This window comes from Ipomoea nil, unplaced genomic scaffold (genome assembly GCF_001879475.1).
Source record: "Ipomoea nil cultivar Tokyo-kokei standard unplaced genomic scaffold, Asagao_1.1 scaffold0268, whole genome shotgun sequence".
In the NCBI taxonomy this organism is placed as follows: domain Eukaryota; kingdom Viridiplantae; phylum Streptophyta; class Magnoliopsida; order Solanales; family Convolvulaceae; genus Ipomoea; species Ipomoea nil.
The window spans coordinates 4,250,040-4,275,003 of NW_017616696.1; the positions used below are offsets into that span (position 1 = coordinate 4,250,040).

Here is a 24,964-nt window from a genome sequence, read left to right on the forward strand (position 1 = left end):
ATATATATATATATATATATATATATATATATATATATATATATATATATATAGTCTAACCGTTCGGTCAAAGCTCAGCTAAAGCTCAATCAATTTCAAACTCGAATGGGCTCGTTTCATAACCGAGCCAAGCTCGAGCTTTAATTTTCGAACTCAAGCAGTCTTCATGTGCGCACAAGAGATTCAATCCCTTCATGACTTTTAAGTTTAATTACGAACCAATTACGTTAAGCCACTGAAGCTGGAGTCTCACATTCTTACCACTATAAATATTGGCCCTCGTTTCACTGATAAATAGTTCTCTCTGCAGTTCTTTTTTGAAGATCAAGCCTGCCATTTTATACGATAGTCATTCATATTTATATGTATATACACACACAATCAATGACCTTAAAATGAGAAGGCATCTCAGACAGACCTGAGTAGAAATATATATTACATAAAGACAGGCCGGAACTAATGAACTATGATGAATCGTGTAAAAGGGGATCTAAAGGCTGATGCTTTATGCATTTTTCTTCCAAGAAGGATAAAAACCAGTAAAAAGCTCCAGCAGAACCGAGGCCAAAGAACCAAGCAATGTTATAAATTGCCGTAAAGAAACTGGGAATGTTCTTCAAGATCCCAACACTTTGCAAGAAACCAGGGATGCCAGGCAAAACCCCAATCACCAACGCCATGATAGCCACCAAGTTGTATCCACCACAGTAGTAGTAAGCACCATATGGACTCCTGGAATACAAATCCTTAATCCTCAAATCCATGCCCTTAACCAGATAATAATCTGCCAAGATTATGCCCCCGACGGGCCCCACGAACACCAAGCACCCAACCAGCCATGTGTTCAGATAGCTCTCGCTCGACTGCATCAGCCTCCATGGCTGGAACCCAATCCCAAGCAATGCTGTCACCACTGCACCTCTCCTGAAGGTGAATCTTGAAGGGCAGAGGTTTATTAAACCACCAGCTTTCACATATGACCAAATGAAAAGCCAAACCACAAGTGCTACAAGGATTGGTGCTGAGTAATTCTCCAGTTCTCTAATCCCATTAATTCCAAAAAACACACTTGCCAATTGGACTACCCAAAATACAATAAAACAAGTGAATTCAATAACAGACGTGCCAAGCCAAGAAACAGGCTGGGAAAAAGATGAATCTTTGATGGTTTTGGGGAGGAGAATGAAGATTGCCTCGCCGCCGATCCACGTTTGGATCCCGTACCATCCACAGGCAACCAATGATCTAAGCAGCGTGGGAATGTGGGCACCGCTAATCCCGAAGGCCGAACGCGCCAGCACCGGAAAAGGTATGCCGTAGCGCGTGCCGGGGTGGCCGGCGAGGATTAAGGTAAGTGATGTGATGATGTTGGCGGCGACGACGGTGGCAACGCCTTGCCACCATGACATGCCCAGTTCAACAAGACTACCGGCTAGATAAAATGACGGCACGCCCACCACTAGTCCAATCCAAAGGCTCGCCATTTCCCAGCCGGAATAAGTCCTCTGGCCAGGCGTCGTGGGTTTGAGTTCATCACTGATAAGACTGGGATCAGGATTGTCTTGGACAAGAGGATCATCGTCAAGCGATCCCGAGGGGATGATTTGCGAATGACTTTCTGCCACGGAAGGTAATTAACTAGCTAGGTGATCTGAGCAGGGAGGGAAGAATGACATATAATTTGGTAGTCGGCAACAAACTAAAGATGTGAGAGGAAATGAGTTTTGGGTGTTGGAAAATTGCAGTATTAGTCACGGTGGGGACGAAGGCTAGGAGTCACAATTCAAAGTGGTTGATCATTGATGAAGGGGGACACAACGAAGAAAAATAGGGGCTCCAACATTTCGGCAAGTATTTACGTGTGGTCTTTACAACAACACAACTTTTATTTATAAAAACCTTAGGTAGCCACGGAGAAAAGACAGATTGTTTTTTTATTATTATTATTATTATTATTATTATTATTATTATTATTATTATTATTATTATTATTTTTATTTATAGAATAAGGGTAAAATAGGCAAGTACAATTATGCTATCGAACTCAAACAAAATGTAATTGGACCATTGAGCAACACAAACTCATGCAATTAGACTCAAAATGAACTATTTACTTAGAATTATGTTGACATTGCGGTTACCTTTTTAAAAAATAATTTTAAATAAAATAATTAATTAAAAAAAAAAAACTAGAATCGTCTTCGGCCGGCATTGTTTCCAGCCATGGAGACGAAGGCCCCTTCGTCTCTTGGCCATGGAGACGAACGAATCTTCGTCTCTATGGCCGGCTATGGAGAGGAACGAATCTTCGTTTCCATGGCTCTCCGGCTGTTTTGTTCTAGTTTTTTTATGTTATGTTATTTTATTTTATTTTATTTTAAATATTAATTAATTATTTTATTCAAAATTATTTTTAAAATAGGAAACCGCCAGCATAGTTCTAGGTAAATAGGTCATTTTAGGTCTAATTGCATGAGTTTGTGTTATTCAGCGACCCAAATTGTATTTTTTTGAGATTGATGATCTAATTACAATTTGGTGTGCAATTGAGTGGCCTATTTGACCCTTAACAAATAGTATGTGTTTGGTTCAAGGTTACATTATTTGTTGGGTTTGGATTGTGGAATAATATTACCATGTTTGGTTAATGGCTATATGAATCAATTTACTATAATATCCTCAATATATATATATATATATATATATATATATATATATATATATATATATATATATATATATATTGTTGGAAAATAGTTTAAAATGACATAAAATGGCATATTAAGTGATTATTTTGTCGTACAATTATTAGTGGGGTCAACTTCCGATTTGGGTCGGGTCAAAGTGAATTCGGGTTCTTCGTAGTGAGACGAAGAGATTGATATATTGTACGCTCAAAACGGATAATGGGTGAATGAGATATTGATTCTCAAAGTAGACCCATTTGAGTTGGAAAAGTGAAGGGAAAAAGCTTGAGAGTAGCTTTTGTCTCACATTGGTTTGGAAAGTGAATTTGCACCACTATCTATACAAGAGCTCTTTTAAAACTTATTGAATTGTATAGTATAAATATTTTTTCTCGCGCGTAAAGGGTGCAAATCAAATCTTCGTTGCTAACAACTTACGCCATATCTCTTCACCCTTATATATATATATATATATATATATATTTTTTGATAGTGTTAATTGCGGTAATTAAAGAACTAAGAGACCAATTAAAGCAAGTAAATAACTCTTATTGATCAATGAAGGCCCTAAGTACAATCTACTTGGTTGCTCTGAGTACCGACTGACTGCGGTCGGGATTCTCTAACAACAACCTATCGATCGTCCAAAAGTCCATCACACTGTCGCTATCGCGGGTATTTATAGCCGCGGAGCCGGAGACACAAATCCGGCCGTTCGGCATGCTTCCCACGTAGCAACCACGTGTCGTCGTCCCGGGTGCCCTGCCTGTCAACGCGTGGAGCCGCCACGTGTCCCTTGTCAGCTCTCTCGCTAAAGGGCTACCGCTCGGTGGTCGACACTGCCGCTCGGGCAACTCCCGGTCGGACCCCGACCGGGTTCTTCACAAGAAACCCGACCTGTTACCTGCAAAGACAAGAAGAAAAAAGACAAAGGTACACCGGTCGGGGTAAAGCTATGTCGGTCGGGATATTCCCTACCAAGAGCCCCCCAGCCCGGGCCTTTTTGACCGTTCGGGAAAAAACGGGACGAGATGAAGAAGCCCAACCGTCGGCTACCAAACCGACCGGCCAGCTGTCATTCCCCTTCTCGCCACGTGTCGGCGACTGCCGGCCTCTGCGACTGCAACGGTCGCCTCGGAATCAGCGCGGGTCACGTCGCGCAAGTGGATTGGCTTCCCGCCCAAATGCTCTCCTATAAATAGGCCCTTGAGGCCCTCATTTGAACTTTCCTCAATCTTCTGAATCAATCGGCACCCTCAGAGAGTCCCAAACGAGCTTTTCAGCAGACCAATCGAGCAACTCTCCTGCAAACTTCTACAAAGTCTCCCTGATCGGTAAGCTCTCTACTTCCTTGCTTTGTTTTTATTTCAAGCTTTGCTTAGTAGTAGGATAACACTAACTCCGACCCAACGTCCCGAGCCCTGTACTAACCCCGACCGACCTTTAGGTAGAAAAGATGTCAGACTCAGACAGCTAGAACGTCTCGGTTGCAGACTACGACGACGAGGTCGAGCAAATCAGCGATGAAGTGGACATCATGTCCTATTCTCCGGAGGTCGTACAACGACCGCAGCAAATCCCCGACCGAGCCCCCGAGCCAGAAAGGTCATCAAGCTCGTCGGGGACGTCGGGGTCGAGCTCCAGCGGGTCGGGGAGCTCCAGCGACGAGAGCGGGAAAACGTCCACGAGCGGACGGAATTCCCCAATCGAAGGCGTTAGAGAAACGCCTACGAGGGTAATAGGGGATTACCCTCAGGTTGAGCCCGAAGGGGGCAACCGGGCAGACGACGCGGAGGCGGTCGAGGAAGACCCAGCCGGGCCGGCGGCGCCAGGCGGGGACGGGTTCGAGTTCCTCAACAGCGAGAGCGTCGAAAACCAGATGAGCTTGCTGACAAAAGGAGAAGCGAGCAGAATCGCTGCAACACTTGCTGGTCGGGTCGAGTTCGACACCAGCCGCCAGCTCAGGAACATCATCGAGAGGCATCGGGGAAAGTGGCTCGGGATGCACTACGACTCACTGATGGCCCCGATCACTTTCCCCTTCTCGGGCCTCCTCACCGCGTTCCTGGGTTACTACCAGGTGGTGCCCGGGCAGATCTGCCCGAACGCGCACCGGATGATCGCGTGCTTCCCGCAGATCTGCGGTCGACACCAGCTGGCCTGCACCATAGAGCTCTTCAACTTCATCTACCAGGTGAAGGTGCTGGCAGCTGCGTACGGGGGCGGATTCCTGATGACCCAGTCCCGAGCAGACATGTGCTCGATCAAGGGGCTGCCTGGGAACAACCGGGGGTGGAAGAACCGGCTGTTCTCGGTGAAGTACGAGCCGTGGATTTTCCTGGTTGAGAGGGTCTGGAGTCAGCGCTTTAGGAAGCAAGTTGTCCCAACCGAGACTCAGGCCCTCAAGGATGCGACGACCAAGATATCCGGGGAGATCTACGAGTATCGGATCTTCAAGACGCCCGAGTCCCTCGAGGCGGCCGACCTGCCCGAGCCAGTATACGACTTGCCCGAGAAGTATAAGCCCGAGCCTCGGGGCGTGACGATTGCAAGGATGCCCGTTCGGGGCAAGCGGAAGGGTAAAGGTTTAACACTAACCATTCCTCCCGACCCTAACACCCCGAACGACCTTACTTTTCCCGAACTAACTGCCTTGTTCTTTTATTTTGCAGAAATGGCAGATTTTGGAGATGACGAAGCTCCTCTTCCCCCGCCCACCAAGATTTCGCTTGGCAAGAAGAAGCCCAAGAGCAAGCCGGCCGGGCAGAAGGAGGTCCCCCTTGCCCGACCGATTGGGGCCTCGACCATCACTACGGCCGAGGGCTTCGTGGTCGAGCCGACCGACGTCTTGGTCACCCGGGTGGAGGTCACCCGAGGAAAAGAGAAGGTGCCCGAGAAGGGCGTAACCAAGGTCCGCGGCATCAAACGCCGGCGAGAGCAGCGAAGCCCGAGTCCTTCGACCGGGCGGAATAAGGGCGACACGTCCATACTGGCCCGTATTGGCAACGCCGGGCCAGCCAAGGAAGATTTGGGGAAGATGACCCCGACCCAGGTGGCCGAGAAAATCGGCTTCGACTTGGCCGAGGTAAGTAATTTCTCCACTTAAGCCTTTTTACACAAGTGTCTCTGACCGGGCTAACTCTGAGCGTCTTTTGTATTGCAGATCTCCCGAGCGGCCCAGCTCCTTCAAGGTCGGGTCATGCTGGCCGACGAGGCCGACCGACATAAGAAGGCCGCCGCCCGATGCCTTCAAGAGGTCAAAGACATCCAGGAGGAGCTGGAGAAGGTCCAGAAGGACCTTAAGAAGAGCGGGGAAGACCGAGTCCTGGCCGAGAAGGTCGCGCAACGGGCGATCGGGGAGGCTGCGGAGCTGAAGGCCCGACTGGAGAACCCGGACGAGTTGGCCCAGTCCGTTTTTAAGGACAACGAAACGGGCTCGGCGTTCCTCAAGGCGGCCCGGAGGACGAAAATCGGGGAAGACCTGATACTGTCGTTCGGTCGGTGGGCCTTCAAAGCCGGGCAAAGAAAAATGCTCAAGAAGGCCCAGAAACGACTGGAGCAGGCCCTTGAGGGAGACAACCTCCAACTGGTTCTGTCTGCACTCCCTCCGGATCTCGCCGACCCCGGTCCCTCTCCGTTCGCCCCAAAGGAAAGAACGGCCAAGCCGAGCGGATCTACGGCGGCCACCCCGAGCGAAGCGGAAGCTTCCAAGAAAGGCGAAGCCAAGGAAGCGAAGAAGTAGAAGCTGGTTGTACTTCTTCTTTTGTAAAGTGACATTGATCGGGAGCCTGATCCCGAGTTTGTACCGGGCACTCTTTTAATTAATTGACATCCATTTTTTGCCCAACTTATGTCGTTCGTTCGCTTTTATTCGCACTTTTATCTTCAATCAAACATGCGTCGAACCCTTAATGCTCGACCTCATGACCTTTTGGCCCGGTCATGCATTACTCATCTTGATCGACACCCGACCCCGCGGCCTTATGGCCTAGTCGCGCGTCTTCCGATTGGTCTAATGCCCGACTTCGCGGCCTTATGGCCCAGTCGTGCCTCGTTCGACCGGAATTCCGATGTTGCGCTGGCCTACCCGATCAGGTTTACCCGATCTCTTGGCCTTGTCGAAAATTTTGAAAATTGGTAAGCCACCACGATCGGGGTGTTCCCGAGCGACGGGCCTACAGCACTTCCTTCATCCCAGCCCCCACACTATTGTGCCCTCGAGGCACGAGTGGGTGCGATAGTGGAAAGAAGTTGGACGGATCGGGGAATTATGCTGGGAGCTCTAGCTTTCCCGATCGGTGGCGTGACCCAAATGTCCGCCGAAGAGGAGCGTATTTGACCGGTCGATGGACTCGCCCGGTCGAGATGACAAGATGTTGACTTGACCTGCTTGCAATGAAGGTAAAGAAAATAACCGATCGGGCCGCCGCATGCAAACGGTCAAGCAATCACCGATCGTATATACATTAAACCCTCCCGCTCGCAGGCGGTTAAATAAATATTTACAATCATAAAAATTAATTACAAGCGACGACCGGGACTAACTCGCAGGTCGAGCCCCCACTTCGTCTAAAAATTATAAAAAACAGGCTAATGCCTAAACATCACGAGGTGCTCGGAATTCCAAGTCCCCTCGATTACCCGACCGGTTGTTGTCTCCAGTCGGTATGTCCCCGGCCGTACGACAGCACTGAAGATGTACGGCCCTTCCCAATTTTGAGCTAGCTTGCCGCCTTCCAAAGGTTGACTGGCCTCCCTTCGTCGTAGAACGTAATAGGGTTGACCCGGACGTCCTTTGAACTCTTGAATCTCTTCTGATACTCGGCCATACGCCGAGCGGCTAGCTCTCTTTTCTCCTCGACCCCGTCGAGATCCACGACCATCGAGTGTTCATTCTCCTCCGCATTGTAAGTTCGTTCTCGGTCGGTCGGGATCCAAGCCTCGATCGGGAGTCGGGCTTCTGCTCCGTAGACAAGGGCGAAAGGGGTCTCCAAAGTAGCCTCCCTCGGGGTCGTCCGATAAGTCCACAGTACATATGGCAACTCATCAGCCCAACTACGACCAGCCGAGTGTAGCTTCTTTTTTAGACCTTCCAAAATCGTCCGATTGGCATTTTCTACTTGACCATTCCCCTGCGGGTAAGCTACCGACGACCGGACGTGGGTCGTTCCGATCGTGGCCAAGAAGTTTTGAAAATACTGGCTTACGAATTGGCGGCCGTTGTCGCTAATGAGATGCACGAGCACACCAAAGCGGGAAATGACATTGCGCCATAGGAACCGAGCGCACTGCTGAGAGATGATCGTGGCTAACGGCTCGGCTTCTATCCACTTGGAAAAATAGTCAATGGCGACAATCACGAACTTTCTCCGACCGGAGAGTTGAGGGAAGGGTCCCAAAATGTCCACCCCCCACCTAGCGAAGGGAATTGCAGTCGTGACCGGTTGATAGAAGATTGCCGGTCATCCAGGCATCCGGGCAAACAACTGGCACGTCTCACATTCCTGAGCTAACTTTTCACAATCTAGCTAGAGGGACGGCCAATAATACCCGATCAGCATGATACGACGAGCTAACGATCGGCCTCCTTGATGTGAAGAACAAATGCCCGAGTGCAATTCCTTCATGACCAAATCGGCCTCAAATGCGGTCAAGCAACGCATAAGACGGCCTCCATACGATCGCCTGTAAAGACGACCGTCCAAGACTTGGAACCTCGGGGCTCTAAGCTTGGCCTTCCGAGCACGCTGGGGGTCGTCTGGGAGCCGACCGTGCTCGAGGTACTCCTTCAGATCGGTGATCCAATTGTCTTCTACCGGTTGGATTGGATTGACCGACAAGCGATGGATGCTATGCCTCGGGATCACCAGAATCCGAGCTATCTTCGACATGTGTTCCGGGGCGTCTTGGGCCAATTTGGACAAGATGTCCGCATTAGCATTATCCAACCGGGGTATGTGCCGGGCGGTATACCCCTGGAACTGAGTAAGCTTCTCCATGGCCAGGTCTCGGTATAGTTGTAGACGTTCTCCGTTCACTTCATAATCCCCGAGAACCTGCCCGACCACGAGCGCGGAGTCCGTTTGAGCTCGGATGTATTCAGCCCCCAAGTCCCGAGCACACTGTAAGCCATTGACAAAGGCTTCGTACTCGGCTTCATTGTTAGTTGGATGGAACTGATACATGAGGGCGAAATAGGCTTTGAATCCCTCCGGGCTCGTGACCACCACTCCTCCTCCTGCCCCTTTCTTGCTACTCGACCCGTCAGTAGCCAGCGACCACTACTCAGCCTCGGGATCCGCAACCTCGGGAGGTCGGGTATCCCGGGCGGTGCACTCGACCAAGAAATCAGCAAGGGCTTGGCCTTTGATGGTTGGTCTTGGTCGGTACTCGATCGCGTACTGGGTCAGCATTAACGCCCACTTAACTAGGCGACCGGATGATGAAGCAGTTCGGAGGACTGGCCCGATCGGCTGATCGGTCAAAACGCGAATTGCTCGACCTTGGAAGTAGGGAGTCAGCTTCTTCGCAACGATATACAAGGCGTAGACGACCTTCTCTAACCGGGAGTACCGGAGCTCGGGACCATGTAGCGCATGGCTTACATAGTACACCGGTCGCTGGACCCCTTCCGGATCGGTTCGGCACAATACTGCGCTTACTGCACGATCGGAGACGGCGAGGTACACGTCTAGCTCTTCTCCGAGCTCGGGCTTTGAGAGCACGATTGGTGACATGAGGTACTCCTTTAGCTCATCGAAAGCCGCTCAGCATTCTTCATCCCAGACGAACCCATTGACTTTACGTAATACCTTGAAGAAAGTTAAAGCGCGCTCGGCTAATTTGGAGAGGAATCGGCTGAGAGCTGCCAACCGACCGGTCAATTGCTGGACTTCTCGAACGGTAGAAGGTGGTTGCATGTCTAGAATCGCCTTAACTTTGGCCGGGTTGGGCTCGATTCCCTCTTGGTCATCATGTAGCCGAGGAACTTCCCGGTCTGAACCGCAAATGTGCACTTGGTCGGGTTCAGCCGCAACTGGTACTTCCTCATGATCTGGAAGCACTCCCGGAGGTCCCGAGTGTGGTCGGATCGGTCCCGACTCTTGACCAGCATGTCGTCAATGTAAGCTTCCATCGTTCGGCCTAGCAGATCGGCGAAGAGCATATTGATCATCCTCTGATAGGTCGCTCCCGCGTTGCGGAGGCCGAACGGCATCACTCGGTAGCAATACAGCCCGTCCGGGGTCACGAAGGCTGTTTTGCTCTCATCTTCATGATGCATCATTATTTGATGATATCCTTTAAATGCATCCATGAAACTCATCAACTCGGCCCCGGCCGTCTCGTCGACCATCTGATGGATACTCGGTAGAGGATACGGGTCGAGCGGACAGGCCTTGTTGAGGTCGGTGAAGTCAATACACATCCTCCAAGCTGGGGGCTTAGGAACAAGGACAACGTTGGCCACCCACTCGGGATAGATCACCGGAAGGATGTGCTCGATATCCGCCATTTTCTTGACCTCTTCTCTGACAAACTCGCGGCGATCGGAAGAAAGGTGCCGGGTCTTCTGCACGACCGGCTTTGCTGCGGGATCGACAGCCAACTTGTGACAGATTACCGATCGGTCGATCCCGGCATGTCTTCGGGCCCCCATGCAAAGATGTCGGCATACTCCCGGAGTATGGCCAAAATTTCGGCTCGGAGCTCGGGGGTGAGGGCCCGGCCTATCTTAATCTTCCTGTCCGGCGGTCCTCGGACAGGGGAACTTCCACTATTTCCTCGGAAGGCTCGGGTTGTTCCTTCCGGTCTTTTGCCTCCTCCTTGGCAATGGTGTTCACCCGGGAAGACGGACCGGAGTCACGTCTGTTGACCGCTCGGGTGTAACACTTCCGGGCGGATTGGACGTCGCCGCAGACCACACCGACCCCATTGGGGGTGGGGAATTTCATGCACAGGTGAGTCATTGAAATTATCCCACCAATCTTCATGATTGCGGGTCGGCCCAAAATAATGTTGTGGACACAATGGAGGTTGACCACAACGAATTCCAACTCCGTCTTGATCGACTTTAGAGATGTGCCGATCTCGACTGGGAGCATTATTTTCCCTTTGGGGTAAATGAGCGCCCCGGTAAATCCCGACAGTGGTACATCGACCGGAGTCAGCTCCTTCCTGTCAAGTCCAAGCTTTTCAAACACGTCCAAATAAAGGACGTTCACACTGCTCCCAGAGTCCACCATAACCCTCTGGACATCCGTCCCTTTAACATCAATCGTGACCACGAGCGCCTCCATGCCGTGGTAACCGCTGCTGGGTGATCTTCGAGGGTGAAGGTTATGGGCTCCATCTTCTGCCTCTTCCCGGTGTCCCGGGAATCTACAATGGCAACCGGGCAATTACCCCTCGATCGCGAAGCATCGTCCAATCCACCAAAAATAAAGTGGATGGTCGGCTTCCCCGCCGATCGGCTGCTAGACGGGGGGTCAGGGTCCCGTCGGTCATCTCGACGGTCGTCTCTTCGGTCCTGACCTGACCGATCGGAGCGTCCCTCACGATCAGAACGATCGGAACGGTGATGGGAGCGCCGGTGATCTCTCCGATCCGTATTCTTCTTTGTGTCTTCTCTCTTCCCCACTCACTTGTCCAACTTTCCAAGATTAAGCAGGTCCTCCAAGAGTTGGCGCAAGTGGGTACACTCTTCAGTGTCATGCCCGGCACATCGATGGTAAGCACAGTGCTTACTCTTGTCAGGGCCGTCTCGATCGGGATGGGGGAGTTTGATAAGATTGCAGGACTGAGCGTACTGCATGGCCTCCGCTACGGATCGGTTCAAGGCCGTAAACTCACCAGGCCTGGTGCAGGATCGGAGATGATCATCACCCGATCGGTTTTCCGCCCGGCTGGCCGGTTTACGGGACGAAGACCTGACCTCCTGCGAGCGCTTTACGGCATTCGCCTCGCCGGCGTTGGCATAATCTGTGACCCTTTGGAGGGCCTCCTCATACGTGGCCAAGGGGTGTAGGATAAAATCCTAGTACAAATAACCCGCCCGGAGGGAAATGTGAAGCATGTGGGTGGCGGTCGCATCATCCATGGGCTCGACTTCCCCGACCGCCGCCTTCCACTTGACGAGGAAATCGGTCAAGCTCTCCCCTTCAAGTTGCTTGGCCTTCTCCAAGTACATGTAGGACTTCCTCACCACCTTAGAGGTGATGAATTTCCTCACGAACTTGATTGCCAGGGCGTTAAAATCTGCAATTGAGCCTGGCTGCAAAGTTCGGAACCATTCCGCCGCCCGACCGGTGAGCGTGGAATAGAAAGCCCTACACATCACGGCGTCTGATACGCCCTTCAACATCATGTTGCCGTAGAAATCATTGACATAGACCTCAGGGTCCGTACGACCATCGTAACTTTTCTCCCCGGAGACCTTCAAATCAAGCGGGTAGGGCTGAGCCATTACCACGGCAGTGAAAGGCGTCCTGAGCAAGGAGGACTGGTCGACCGGGGGTATTGCAGGGTGCGCGTTCCTGAATTGCGCAAACTCCGCCTGGAGGTTATAGAGCAATCCTTGGGTCTCGTTGAGCTCGGCCGCCTGAGCAGCTTGGGTTGCGTCCCGAGCGCGTCATCGACGGTGAGATCTCGACCCGCTATGCCCGGATGAAGCCTCCTGGCTGACTTCCTGCATCTGTACATCTTCCAGCTGCCGGTTTGGGTCTTGGGGCCCCAAACATTGTCACATCGCCGGTCGAAGACGATCAAAAGCTACCGCTCGGGTAACTTCTTCGGGGTCCTCCGCTCGGGCTGGGACCTCCGGTGCTTGCTGGGCCTGCCGTGGTGCCTCCATCGCATCAGCACCCCCCAACCCCAACCGCGAACGAGCCGAGCGTCAAGCCCGGGAAGTGGATTGATGCTGCGGCTCTACTTGTGCGACCGGGTAGACTGGAGGGGCGGCGGCTGGAGCCGTGTACGCAGGCGTGAATGGTGGGTATCCAACCGGGGGCGTGTAATACATCGGTTGGTCGGGCCAATACCCATACGGTTAAGGTGGGACCGGGTATGGATACTGGCCGAGATACGGCATCTACTGCTGCTGGTATTGCGGACCGGGTGTCTGATATCCCGATTGTATGTAGTTCACCAGCTGTTGGGCGGCCGGGTATGTATTGGATGGATGGGGTGGTGAGAGATTGAGGTTGAGGTCCATATTCTGACCTTGCTGCTGTGTCGCCGGGTGGTCGGATGAGGTCGCTGCATCGGCCTGATCGTCGGCGAAGAGGTTTTGTGCCCACGGATACATGGTTGATAGAGACCGGGTGCTCGTCAAGACGTTAGCTTTCTTGCACGGATCCCCACAGACGGCGTCAAAATGATAGTGTTAATTGCGGTAATTAAATAACTAAGAGACCAATTAAAGCAAGTAAATAACTCTTATTGATCAATGAAGGCCCTAAGTACAATCTACTTGGTTGCTCTGAGTACCGACTGACTGCGGTCGGGATTCTCTAACAACAACCTATCGATCGTCCAAAAGTCCATCACACTGTCGCTATCGCGGGTATTTATAACCGCGGAGCCAGAGACACAAATCCGGCCGTTCGGCATGCTTCCCACGTAGCAACCACGTGTCGTCGTCCCGGGTGCCCTGCCTGTCAACGCGTGGAGCCGCCACGTGTCCCTCGTCAGCTCTCTCGCTAAAGGGCTACCGCTCGGTAGTCGACACTGCCGCTCGGGCAACTCCCGGTCGGACCCCGACCGGGTTCTTCACAAGAAACCCGACCTGTTACCTGCAAAGACAAGAAGAAAAAGACAAAGGCACACCGGTCGGGGTAAAGCTATGTCGGTCGGGATATTCCCTACCATATATATATATATATATATATATATATATATATATATATATATATATATATATATATATATATATATATATATATATATATTTGATTATATAAACATATTATTATTATTATTATTATTATTATTATTATTATTATTATTATTATTATTATTATTATTATTATTATTATTATTATATAAGGATTAGTTTACCAGAGCAAAGTTGGAATAATTCAAGGTAATTTAAGATTACCTAAGAAAATTGGGACAAACATATTAGCCCCACATCAGTTTTTAGGTAATAGGTAATCTCATAACTTGAACCAAATAAGAAAATATAACATAATCAGACTCATATTACCTAAGTAATCTAAGATTTCATGAACCAAACGCCCCCCCTAAGAGTTTTTCTACATGGACTTTCTATTTATATTGATACAATAATGAATGATTTATCTTGTGGATCCAAAAAAAAATTGTCAAACATCAAAATTTTGTTAGAGGAAGTAAAAGTTTACAGTAGAATTTGGAAGTAGAAGTATGAATGATTAATTATCTTGTGAGTCCAAAAAAAAAAAAAAAAAAAAAAAAAAAAAAAAAAAAGGTCAACATCAAAAATTAGCGTGAGGAAGTAAAAGTTTATAGTAGAATTTGAAGGTAGAAGTAGGATTTTCTATATATTAATTCAAGTCATCATGCAGTACAAAGGAAAAGTGGGAAGGCATAGAAAGTCATTCCTTACGATCTTGACTTAAATAAAACTTCTCTAGCGGTAGTATGGGCTACCTTAGACACCTCACACCCCAGCTCAATAAGATTGTGGAATGGTAAATCATGATGACTCAACTATTAATGAGACTAAATTTTTGTTTACTTCACACAAGTAGTCTCCCTCACTTGAGCCACTTGAGTTGAGAAATTGCTCCCACGTACTCTGCGCACTAGTGAAACTCTTTGGTCTCTTATGATAAATTCCACATTTGCGACTAGTTAAGCTTCCCACGACTCAAATCAAAATAGACAATAGACCATTTCAACTAGAAGTCAAACTCAATTGTAATATTGTGGTTGTATCATTTTTCAACCTTAGAATTTGTAAAGTAGGGATAAACAAATTCTTAAATTTATACTTATGATAATAATTCAATTTGGAAAGAATTAGTTGGAATGTAAAAACATAGGATACAACGTGGTTTAATTTAATAGTTGGTGTCCTTTTCAGTAATATTGGAGTCAGCATCATGATTATTATTAGTGTCCGGCTGGTCGCACATAGGGGTGGTGTAATAGAAAGGTCCCATCTCATACTTAGTGAGGCCTCTGTAAACCACGGTGGGGCGGCGGAGCTTTATCCCGGAATTTCCACCGGCGAAGTCAGTGGGGATATTGCAGACAGGGTCCGGGGAGGAGACCAGCCTTAAGAAGCAATTATGGGGATTAAGAGGCTTGCCATAGCAGCTGGTCTTGTTTAGAAGCAAGTCAAAGCCTCCAAGTTCATCTGTGAGATCACTCCCATAGTACATTACCCTCCTCCTCTCGTCTAGGCACGTAACAGAGACCACTGAACCTGAAAAATCAAAATCAACCCAAAATAAACTTCTCACCTTATAAACATGTCAATTAACCACATGCTTTCTAACTGTCTTAACCTTATTAGTCGAAGTTAAGTTTGAAGTTGGACTTTTAGAGCCTATAGTCATTTGTCAACTAGGATCAGAATGTGTGATTTATTCGGAACACATCTTCTAATGACACTAGATTTCTAATCACTCAAAAAGAGAATTAATTATGAAATTAAGCAAAACTAGCTACCTTTGATGGGCTTAGCGCCACTGACCCATTCATTCCATCCCTGGGTGCAATCTTGGCACAGCACTTTGCCGGAAACGTGAATGGAATCTGTTCCCTCTGCTGCTGCCATTAAGAATGCTACAATCATCACAAAAACAAACCACACGCTCTTCATCTTCTTCTCCATCCTTTGCTTTGCTTTGCTATTTCTTGATATCTTTTTTTCTTGCCACTACAATTAAGCTTCAGTTTAAGACGATCTGATCTATATATATAGGTGTGCGTATGTAGTATGTAGTGGTCTGTCGATTCTGTGAGTCATGGAAGGGCACTACCTACGACGTGCCAACCATTTTAATGGGTCTGTATGTAATATGTATCATGTATGTGTCTTTCAAGTAATATATATAATACACAGGTACGGTGTACGTGCTCTAAACTTATTTAATTAATCTAGTTTACATAACATTAACAAACCTTAATTTACAGGGTTCGGTCCAACCCAATAAAGCTAATCAAGCTATTAACTTGATAAATGGTAAACACTCTCTACAAGTTCAATTCTCAATGAGAAAACCTATTGGTCATGTCCTTTGTCAATTAAGCTCACAAGACAAGTTTTAACCAATACACATCCTCAAAAAGTGACCATGCTCCTATGAGAACTCAGGACAGGATAGATCTACACGAAATCAAGTGATCAATGGTGCATATTAAGTCAATAGGGAGCATAATTACACTAAAATTGTCAACTAAAGGGCAAATTAGTCTATTCTTTAATTTATTTATTTCCATGTAGCTAGTCCTCTACATAATTAAGCCTAAACTCAAATCATATAAACTACTTTATCTCCGTATATAAATATTGTGAGGGGCGGGGGAGGGGGATTCCTTAGTACTTAGTTCAATGGTTGACTCACATTAGCAACAGAGAAAACTTCTAAACTATACAATGCAAATTCTTTTTAATTAAAAGGGTATTGTATATATAGTGTTTCAAATTCACTTATTTTTTCAATGTGGGATAAAGGCTACTTACAAGTAGGGCTCTCAAAGTGGGTCAAAATCCGCGGGCTGGCCCGCACCCGCCCCACAGTGGGGCGGGTTATGGCCACCAAAAAATAGGCCCGTGAAAACGCGGGCCTAACGGGCTTAGCCTGCGGAGGGCCATAGCCCGCGCGGGTTGCGGGCCTACCCGCGGGCCAAGCCCTTTAAAAAAAATATCTGTATATATTATATTATATAATATATAAATTATAAAATATAATAATATAACAGTAAAGAAACTGCTTAAGACTAAAGAAAAGAGGTAAAACCTAAATTTCTAATCCTAATCCTAATTGACTACTGTTTACTGTCTCTCTCTATATATAATATAATATAATTGTTTAAGACTAAAGAAAAAAATCTCTAATCCACTAGGCAACTTTTATTTTTGTTTTTATTTTGTCTTAAACTTATAAAGTTTATTTATAATTAATGAAATGCATTTTGGCATGCAGGAATATGTTCCGCAGTACGATGAAATAGTGTCCAAGTTGATCTGGGAGGAGGTTGGGATTGAAGACTAAATTAGGGGCCTCAATATGTTGTCCTTTCAGTCACAGAAGAACAAATCCTAGAAGAAGAAGAAGAAAAGATGCTTATTAGACATTTTTTATTTTTTTTTTAAATTTTAACACCAGCCCGCGGGCCAACCCGCGGGGCCCGCAAGCCCGCATGGGGCGGGCTTGGGTTGTATATCTCCTAGCCCGCGGGCTTCGCGGGCCGGCCCGCAAAAATCCGCAAAAAGAAAAGCCCGCGGTGGGACGGGCCTAATGGGGCGGGCCAACCCGTTTTGATAGCCCTACTTACAAGTCTTCCCATCTTTATTTTTCAACTCAAATGAGTCTATTTGAGAATTAATTTCTCATTTATCTATTATCTGTTTTGAGCATACAATATATAAATCTCTCCATCTTACTATGAAAAATCCAAATCCACTTTGACCTCGACTCGAATTAAAAGTGGAGTCTATATATACTTGTACTACAAAATAGTCACTTAAAATGTCATTTTACTCTATTTTTTCCAACATAAAAAGAAGCATGCATGTTAACTAGTTTGCAATTGTATTTTACTCTTTCTTTATATATGACATATCTAGACATTCAAACTCCTCTCATGAACACAAATATCATACTTAATTGTTTACCATTATGAAATTAGTCTCGTAAATGTTGCAATATTAGTCACTCCTCAATAAGGTTGTATTTTAATAATTAAATTTATGTGGCAATGCCTGGGCTTGTTTCCAAATGAACATGAAATGCCTCTTATTAGACCCAAAATTTCAAAGCCCAAGAAGTTGTGAAAACTCAAATTTCAGAACTACGTATATATTAGTTGGCAATTTATATCCTGCACCAGGGCGCGCATTGTATTATGCGCCCTTATGCAAAACGACGTCGTTTTAATTTTTAAGAGGCACGGGACGCACAGTGCTATGCGCGCTATGGTGCAAGTATAACGATTGATATTAGTTGGCTTCTCAGATTCAATTTCAAAAATCCCCCACAAAAGATGGAATAGACCATCGGATTGTACAGATTTCTTTTTTAAAAAATTAAATTAAATTAAAAATTAAATCAAATGTTTCCTAAGGTTGGCAACTTTAGTAAAGAATTAAAGTTGTTGATAAGATCTGGATGTTTTTGTTTTATTTTATTTTTTCTAATTTGATATTTTATCCTCACAAGTCACAAGTTAAATTGTGTGCTCAGCTCAAAGTTTCCAAATTAAACGGGAGAAACCATAAATATTAAACAATTAATTAATTAATGGCTACTGTTGAGACAACAATAAAGATTTTGGTAGCGTTGAGCTGTACGTACAACTAAATTATTAGAATAATAATTAATTTCATGAACATTTCTTAGTTGCGGTAATTACCGAAATTATGGAACAAGAAAGCACGTTGGTCAACTCATTTGAGTGTTGTCACATGAACAAATCGAATGTGGACCCCAGGGTGTTGGACAAAGATGTTATGATGGAATAACATGAAGAAATTTCTTTTGGAAATCAATAAACATACCATTGTAATAATTACAATAATTCAACAATACACTATACAACTATTATGTGTAAAACTTATATGCACTAATGATAATGATAATCATTTACCAGTCACTTATAATCAATTAAAAAAAGCTTCTAAAATTGTCCTCAACTCAGTTAATATTGAACTTGTAAGATATGTGGAAATTAAAAAAACATTGTTTCTTTTATTTGAAATCCACCGTGACTAGCAAACTTGTTACTTTTACTTGTTATTTATTTATTTATTTATTATTATTATTATTATTATTATTATTATTATTAGTAGTTATTTTATTATTATATTTACATTAAAGTGGAATCAATTTTTTTTAAAGTGCGAGAGTATTGCAGGGATAAGGATATCCTAATGACCTCAACCAATTCATAAGCAATTGTTAATATGCTGGATGAATATACGTAAGCATTTGTAGAAAGAAAAAAAAAAAAAAAAAAAAAAAGAAGAGGAGATATTTAGTTGGTGTATGTTTTTAGAGAACAAAATTAAGTAACTGATTGCTTAATTTTCTTGACAAAGCTTTTATCTTGTATAATCATGGCCTCATATAATTAAGAGTCTTTCATTCCATCTTTAAAACATTATGTAGGAAGAATCTAAGGTATCATGCGTTTTTGAATGGTTATGCTTTTTTTTTTTTCTTTTTCATCCAACTTGATATCGAGGTGCCCTTCAATTCGTTGGCCTCAAAATATAGCCATAATAAAACACGTTTTCTTGATAAGTTTGATTTGAGAGAATACTTCTACAATAAGTTTGGTCAAAACTAAGATCCATTAAAAATTAGATTAAGTTTAATTATTGTAATATTGATAAAATAAAATAAAAAACAGGGAAAACATGAGCAAGTGTCGGACAAGCACAGGGCATATGTGTTTATTGTAAGCCAAACTTGTATGTTAAGCTTCCAGGGTCCTTAGTGCAACAAATTAAATGATGACAATCTCACATTCATCACACAAACAAAAATCGCTTCACTCAAATTAAAGGCAACGACACAATTTTCGAGCTGTTTTTAGTACAAATTAAAGAAAAAGAAAGTCAAATAAGCCACCCTTTAATTATTTGTATTTTGAAAAAGACAAAAAGATTAAAAAGTAAGGATATAAATATATAATTAAAAGTTTTTAGATTAATTAGAACAAATTATTTCACTTTCTTATAAATAATAATAATAATAATAATAATAATAATAATAATAATAATAATAATAATAATAATAGATGATCAAAAATGATCACGCCACAATAATATTAGAACCAACATGAGATATTTTGAAAAAAATATTAAAAGCGGAACATAGAGCTGTCAATACGAGCTGACAGGGCGGGCCACAAACCTAGGTGGGACAGTCCTGCAATTATATCGTGCACTAGGGCGCACGAAGCATTGTGCGCCCTAGCCAAAACGACGGCGTTTTGGTCATGTTTTTTTTTTTTTTTTTGAAATTCTGTTTCTCATTTCTACCGTTAACTTAAAAAAAATAAAATATCATGTTTCGAATATACATAAACTCATAACAGAATATACATAATCTAACATAATACATATACACAAACTCATAATAGAATGCACATAAACTCTTAACAGAATGCACATAAACTCTTAACAGAATGCACATAAACTCTTAACATAATACGCATAAAATCTGAACATAAAAAAGGATGTCGTTTTGGTCAGGGCACACATTGCATTGTGCGCCCTAGTGCACGATATAACGATTGGGACAGGCAAAAACGAGCATGTTCCTTGGTGGGCTGCTATTTTCGAAACTCACCCCTACCTAAGTAAGGAGCGAGACGGGCCGACCTAGCAATCGTTATGCTGTGGAACCGTGCAAGGTAGACACAGTTCAATGTCCATAATTACTAAACTATATGTTCATAATTATAAAGCTATATATTCATAATTTTTGAACTTCATATTCATAATTATTGAACTCTATATTCACAATTACAGAACTATATGCTCATAATTACTGAATTATATGTTCACAATTATAAAGCTATATATTCATAATTTTTGAACTTTATATTCACAATTATTTAATCTCTATATTCATAATTACAGAACTATATCCTCATAATTATGTTCACAACTCTATGATCATAATTATAAAACTATATATTTATAATTATGAACAGTTTTGGAATCGTGTCCACCTCGCAAGGTAGACACGATTCCACAACATAATTTGTCCCGACCTGACAGGCAAAGCCTATTTTGACGGCTATAGCATAATGTCACTTAGAATTTAGTAGTTATAATAAAATTAACTCGAATTTATAATATTTGTTTAATAATAATCAAGATCCTCTATCATTAACAATTTATTAACATGAGTCTTCAAGATTGAATTTTGAATCATCGGTCTACAAAAATGTTAGCGGGGGTGATTGGTATATGGAATATGTTTGGAGAAAGAAAAATGTGGGCTTTTCTGCATATGTCGATGTCGTACCATATAAATTATATATATATATATACATTCATGTTCATGCACTTGTGGCATTTTCTTCTGTCCATAGCGTTAGCAAATACTCACTCGTAAAAGTGAACAAGCAGCCGAAGCACGCTTTCTGCTTTACAATCAACCACCGAGCCGAGCGATTCAGCAAATTCTCCCTACAAATTTCTGATCTCATGTTCTAATTCCTTCTTATTTTGTTGGGCACTACGATACAGAATTTACCCAGTATTTGAGGGCATGGCTGGCGTGGAGTTCTTGATGCTGCTGTCAGTGATGGCGGCAGCCGCCGTAGCCCTCCCGGCGGTGAAGGATGCCTCCGGGACATTTCCGAATGGGGTCATAACTTTGGAAAGGGCTTTCCCGGCGAACGAGAAGGTGGAGGTCGAGGTGGTTAGAGCTCGGGACCGGTTAAGGCACGCTCGAATGTTGCAGAGTCTTTCCGGTGGCATCGTCAATTTTTCGATTGCGGGGTTGGCGGATCCAACCTTCGGGTACTTTCATCCGAACCCATTTAGGAAAATAAAAATTGAATCTTTGCCTCTAAATATAACACGGTTTGTAGTTTGGTGAATTTGGAAAAGTTTTTTGTTTGTTTTAGTTCTTTCTGTACATTGAGGTTCAGTTCATTTAACTGTTTAAATTTTGAGAATAAATTTGAAGCAATTATATTTATTTTTATATATTACTTTTGTCTTTGTATGTATTATACATATATTTACTTTCTATGACTGAGAGATTAGTGGAATTGGACTATAGGCATTTGAGAATGTAAACAGGGAAATTATCCCTCATTTTCTTTTGCTTTAAACTTTTTCCATTGGGCTTTCTTCAATGAGCAGGGTTGGGGTTTGAAACTTCTGGAAATTGATGCTACAGAGTAATAGAAACATAAAAGTTCATGTTATATGTATGACTGTCATACAAAGATTACATGGATATTCATAATTCTTCATAGTTGATGCCTTGATGGAGATTAATCCAGTGCTACTTTAACGAACCTGTGTTGGGTTTTCATAAATAATGTGTTCTGAATTCATAGTCTTGCATTTTATATAAATGGATTGGCTGTATTCGTTAACTCCTTAAAATTTCGTTTATCCTGGTTTCAGGCGGTTTTTTCTTTCTTCCATACTGTTTGTTGCTGACTTACTAATAACCGTTATCTCATTCTAGATATGTTGAGTTGACACCCTTTTAATGTGGCGTAAGTGCTGATATTGACTATTGTTTCTTTTTTTTTTCTTGATGATTTTGGTGTAACTGTAGTCTTTATTATGCCAACGTCAAATTGGGGTCTCCACCGAGAGAATACAATGTGCAGTTCGACACTGGAAGTGACCTCCTGTGGCTTGCATGCACTTCCTGCCAAGGTTGTCCAAGGAGTAGCGGCCTTGGGGTAAAAGAGTCTGCTCCTTTCCAGTTTAGTTGGCTTTATGCGATTATATTTGCTATGAGTTTTTCTCTGACAGTCAATATGCAGGTCGACCTCAACTTCTATGATGCTGCCAGCTCATCCACTGCTTCACTCATTTCTTGTTCGGACCATATCTGTTCTTCTATTACTCAAACAGCCTATGCCGAATGCTTTTCTGAAAGTAATCAGTGCGGTTACTCATTCCAATATGGAGATGGAAGTGGCACGGCTGGCCATTATGTATCTGATGTGCTATACTTTGACATGGTCATGGGTAACTCACTGGTCATGAATTCTTCAGCACAAGTAGTTTTCGGGTGAGTTGTTTGGGGTCATTCATATTGTTGAACTCTTCACATTGAAACGTTTGTCTTCTTCAACACTTTTTTTTTTTTTTTTTAATGTTACATGAAAACAGGTGTAGTACCTCACAGTCGGGGTCTCTGACTAATGGATATAGAGCAGTTGATGGGATCTTTGGGTTTGGCCAACAGGGCCTTTCTGTTATATCACAATTGTCATCACTTGGGATTACTCCCAAAGTTTTTTCACATTGTTTGAAAGGAGAAGAAATGGGTGGAGGGATTTTGGTTCTTGGTGAAATTTTGGATCCAAGAATCATTTATACACCCCTCGTTCCATCACAGTACGTATTTTTCTGTATAATAACCTTTTCTCTTTTGAGAATTTGTGATGGATTTCTATACCTTGTTTCTCATTTTGCTGTATTAATTATATTAATTGAGCCGAGAAGCTATTACCAGCATATAAACTTTCTCAGAATCTGTATTGTTTATCTGCAGGCCTCATTATAATTTATATATGCAGAGCATTTCTGTGAATGGGCGAGTATTGCCTATTGATCCGGCAGTGTTTGCTACATCCGGAGATCGAGGAGTCATTGTAGATTCTGGCACAACTTTGGCTTATCTTGCCTCTGAAGCCTATGAACCCTTTATCAATGCTGTAAGTTTGTCTTCTGTTCCTTGAGATGTTGGCTAATAAAACGTGTCTTACTATATCCCAAAATTTCATCCTTTTTGTATACTTATTCACAATCAATGACAAGTTGGCTTAAGGATGTTTCACTGCACCGAGTGACGTGGAATTTGTGTCGAGCTGATTTTGGGGGTATTTGGTAAATAGCTGTTAGCTTATTGGGTTAGTGGGTTTGACTAGTTGATAACATTAACTGATTGTAAAAGATGTTTGGTACATTAGCCGTTAGCTGATAGCTGATAGCTGATTACATGCAAAATGACTTTTTCAATAAGCTGATCGGAAAAGCTGCTTTAAGTAGCTTTTTGAATTTTAGCGTTTTAGAGCAATAAGCTGTTACAAAAAGCTAATTAATCAAACACTCATATTGGCTGTTTAACCAAGTCAAACAGCTAATAATGGTCAAACAAGCCAAAATTGGCTGATAAGCTAACTATGTTACCAAACATGGCCTATATGTAATCCCATTTGCCTTCTTGTTCGGCAGATAAATGACCTGGTTTGGCAGTCTACCAGTCCCTTTGTATCTAAAGAAGGGATAAAGTGCTATGTCGTTAATGCGAGGTTCATTCACTCACAATTCTTTACTGTTATCTTTATACTCTGAAAATGGTTAGCGTGATTGATTGGCCAACCATGTATCCTTATCTAAAGCAGCAGCAGCAGCATAACCGACATATTTCCCCCAGTGGTTTTGAACTTTGATGGTGGTGCGACCTTGGTTTTAAGACCAAGAGATTACCTTTTCCGTTATGATCATCTCGTGAGTGATGAAACCTCTTGCATTATTGAATTTGTTTCATGACAAACATCTTAAACGATGATAAATGATGACTGTATCAAATGATTTTAACAGGACCGTAATGAAGTATGGTGCAATGGCTTTCTGAAACATGAGCTTACAATTTTAGGAGGTCAGTGCTTGCACTGACTCAAAAGTGAAGTGATATGCCCCCTTCCCCTTGTTTTCCGAAGGTGAAGGCAGTTGTGTAAAATTAACTAATCCTTTTTCCTATCTCTTGATCCTCAGATCTTGTTTTGAAGGATAAAATCGTTGTTTATGATATAGCCAATCAGAGGGTTGGATGGGCCGACCATGATTGTAAGTAGCAAAGTTTCAACTCAACATTTCTTGCTATCAAAATGAGGAATCAACTCTAACCAACTGTGTTCACATACGTTCTACTTGCAGGTTCCACAACGGTTAATGTGTCCATAACATCTGGCAAGGATGAATTCACCAATGCCGGACAGCTGAGTGTGAACCGTTCACCAAGAAGCGCGTTCCATAAAACGCACATATTGTTTCTGATGATCGGTTTCTTATTATAGTGACTCACGGTTTCCTATCCAAGTGATTTTTTCCAATTCATAGCCATAGCAAAGGCAGCTCACTGGCAACTGTGTATCTCCTCTTATCATTAGGTCACTACCTGAAGTTGTGCTTTTTACTCATCTAACTGGAGATCAAAAGCTTCCAATTTGTGTTGTAAATTATGTTTGTAGTTGGGTGATAATCAAGGTATAATGCTTTGTAAGCATGGCTGGTTCCATTTTTTGTTTTTGTTTTTTGGATACATGCAATTAGGGTTTGTTGATGAACAAGGATTTTGTATATAGATATCATTTGTTGCAAATGCAAAGTAGTTATTTTATGTGAGAAA

The 24,964-nt window shown here is 43.9% G+C and overlaps 3 protein-coding genes across 6 annotated transcripts; 1 reads left to right on the plus strand and 2 right to left on the minus strand.

Annotated features, from left to right (window-relative positions):
* Positions 1 to 266: 266 nt before the first annotated feature.
* Positions 267 to 1,634, minus strand: LOC109153026 (purine-uracil permease NCS1-like; the record flags this gene model as incomplete). The annotated part of the gene is made up of 1 exon (XM_019300754.1): positions 267 to 1,634. A coding segment is annotated over one exon (1,170 nt), but the record flags the coding sequence as incomplete, so codon positions are not given.
* Positions 1,635 to 14,692: 13,058 nt separating this feature from the next.
* LOC109153772 (non-classical arabinogalactan protein 31) lies at positions 14,693 to 15,536 on the minus strand. The gene is made up of 2 exons (XM_019301638.1): positions 15,342 to 15,536; positions 14,693 to 15,096 (listed from the first exon to the last, which is right to left on the minus strand). Exons 1-2 carry the CDS (start codon positions 15,505 to 15,507, stop codon positions 14,729 to 14,731), a joined length of 534 nt encoding a protein of 177 aa, XP_019157183.1. The 5' UTR covers positions 15,508 to 15,536; the 3' UTR covers positions 14,693 to 14,728.
* Positions 15,537 to 20,905: 5,369 nt separating this feature from the next.
* On the plus strand, positions 20,906 to 24,964 carry LOC109149282 (aspartic proteinase-like protein 2). Of its 4 annotated transcripts, none has more exons than XM_019296973.1 (10): positions 20,908 to 21,378; positions 22,154 to 22,283; positions 22,368 to 22,618; positions 22,720 to 22,947; positions 23,105 to 23,267; positions 23,788 to 23,864; positions 23,955 to 24,063; positions 24,157 to 24,214; positions 24,331 to 24,402; positions 24,493 to 24,964. In XM_019296973.1, the coding sequence occupies exons 1-10, from the start codon at positions 21,125 to 21,127 to the stop codon at positions 24,630 to 24,632; spliced, it is 1,482 nt and encodes a 493-aa protein (XP_019152518.1). In that variant the 5' UTR covers positions 20,908 to 21,124; the 3' UTR covers positions 24,633 to 24,964. The 4 variants fall into 4 exon arrangements, with proteins under 4 accessions (XP_019152546.1, XP_019152518.1, XP_019152527.1 ...); XM_019296982.1 differs by having other exon boundaries at positions 23,958 to 24,063; XM_019296992.1 differs by having other exon boundaries at positions 20,909 to 21,378; positions 23,961 to 24,063.

What these genes read in the sequence shown, in the direction of transcription:
- LOC109153772 (XM_019301638.1), bottom strand. Translation starts at nt 15,507, where the DNA reads ATGGAGAAGAAGATGAAGAGCGTGTGGTTTGTTTTTGTGATGATTGTA. An exon ending in TGGCGCTAAGCCCATCAAAG is followed by an intron (nt 15,097 to 15,341) that starts GTAGCTAGTTTT and finishes TTGATTTTTCAG; the next exon opens with GTTCAGTGGTCTCTGTTACG.
- LOC109149282 (XM_019296973.1), top strand. Translation starts at nt 21,125, where the DNA reads ATGGCTGGCGTGGAGTTCTTGATGCTGCTGTCAGTGATGGCGGCAGCC. An exon ending in ACACCCCTCGTTCCATCACA is followed by an intron (nt 22,948 to 23,104) that starts GTACGTATTTTT and finishes GTTTATCTGCAG; the next exon opens with GCCTCATTATAATTTATATA. An exon ending in TGGATGGGCCGACCATGATT is followed by an intron (nt 24,403 to 24,492) that starts GTAAGTAGCAAA and finishes TTCTACTTGCAG; the next exon opens with GTTCCACAACGGTTAATGTG.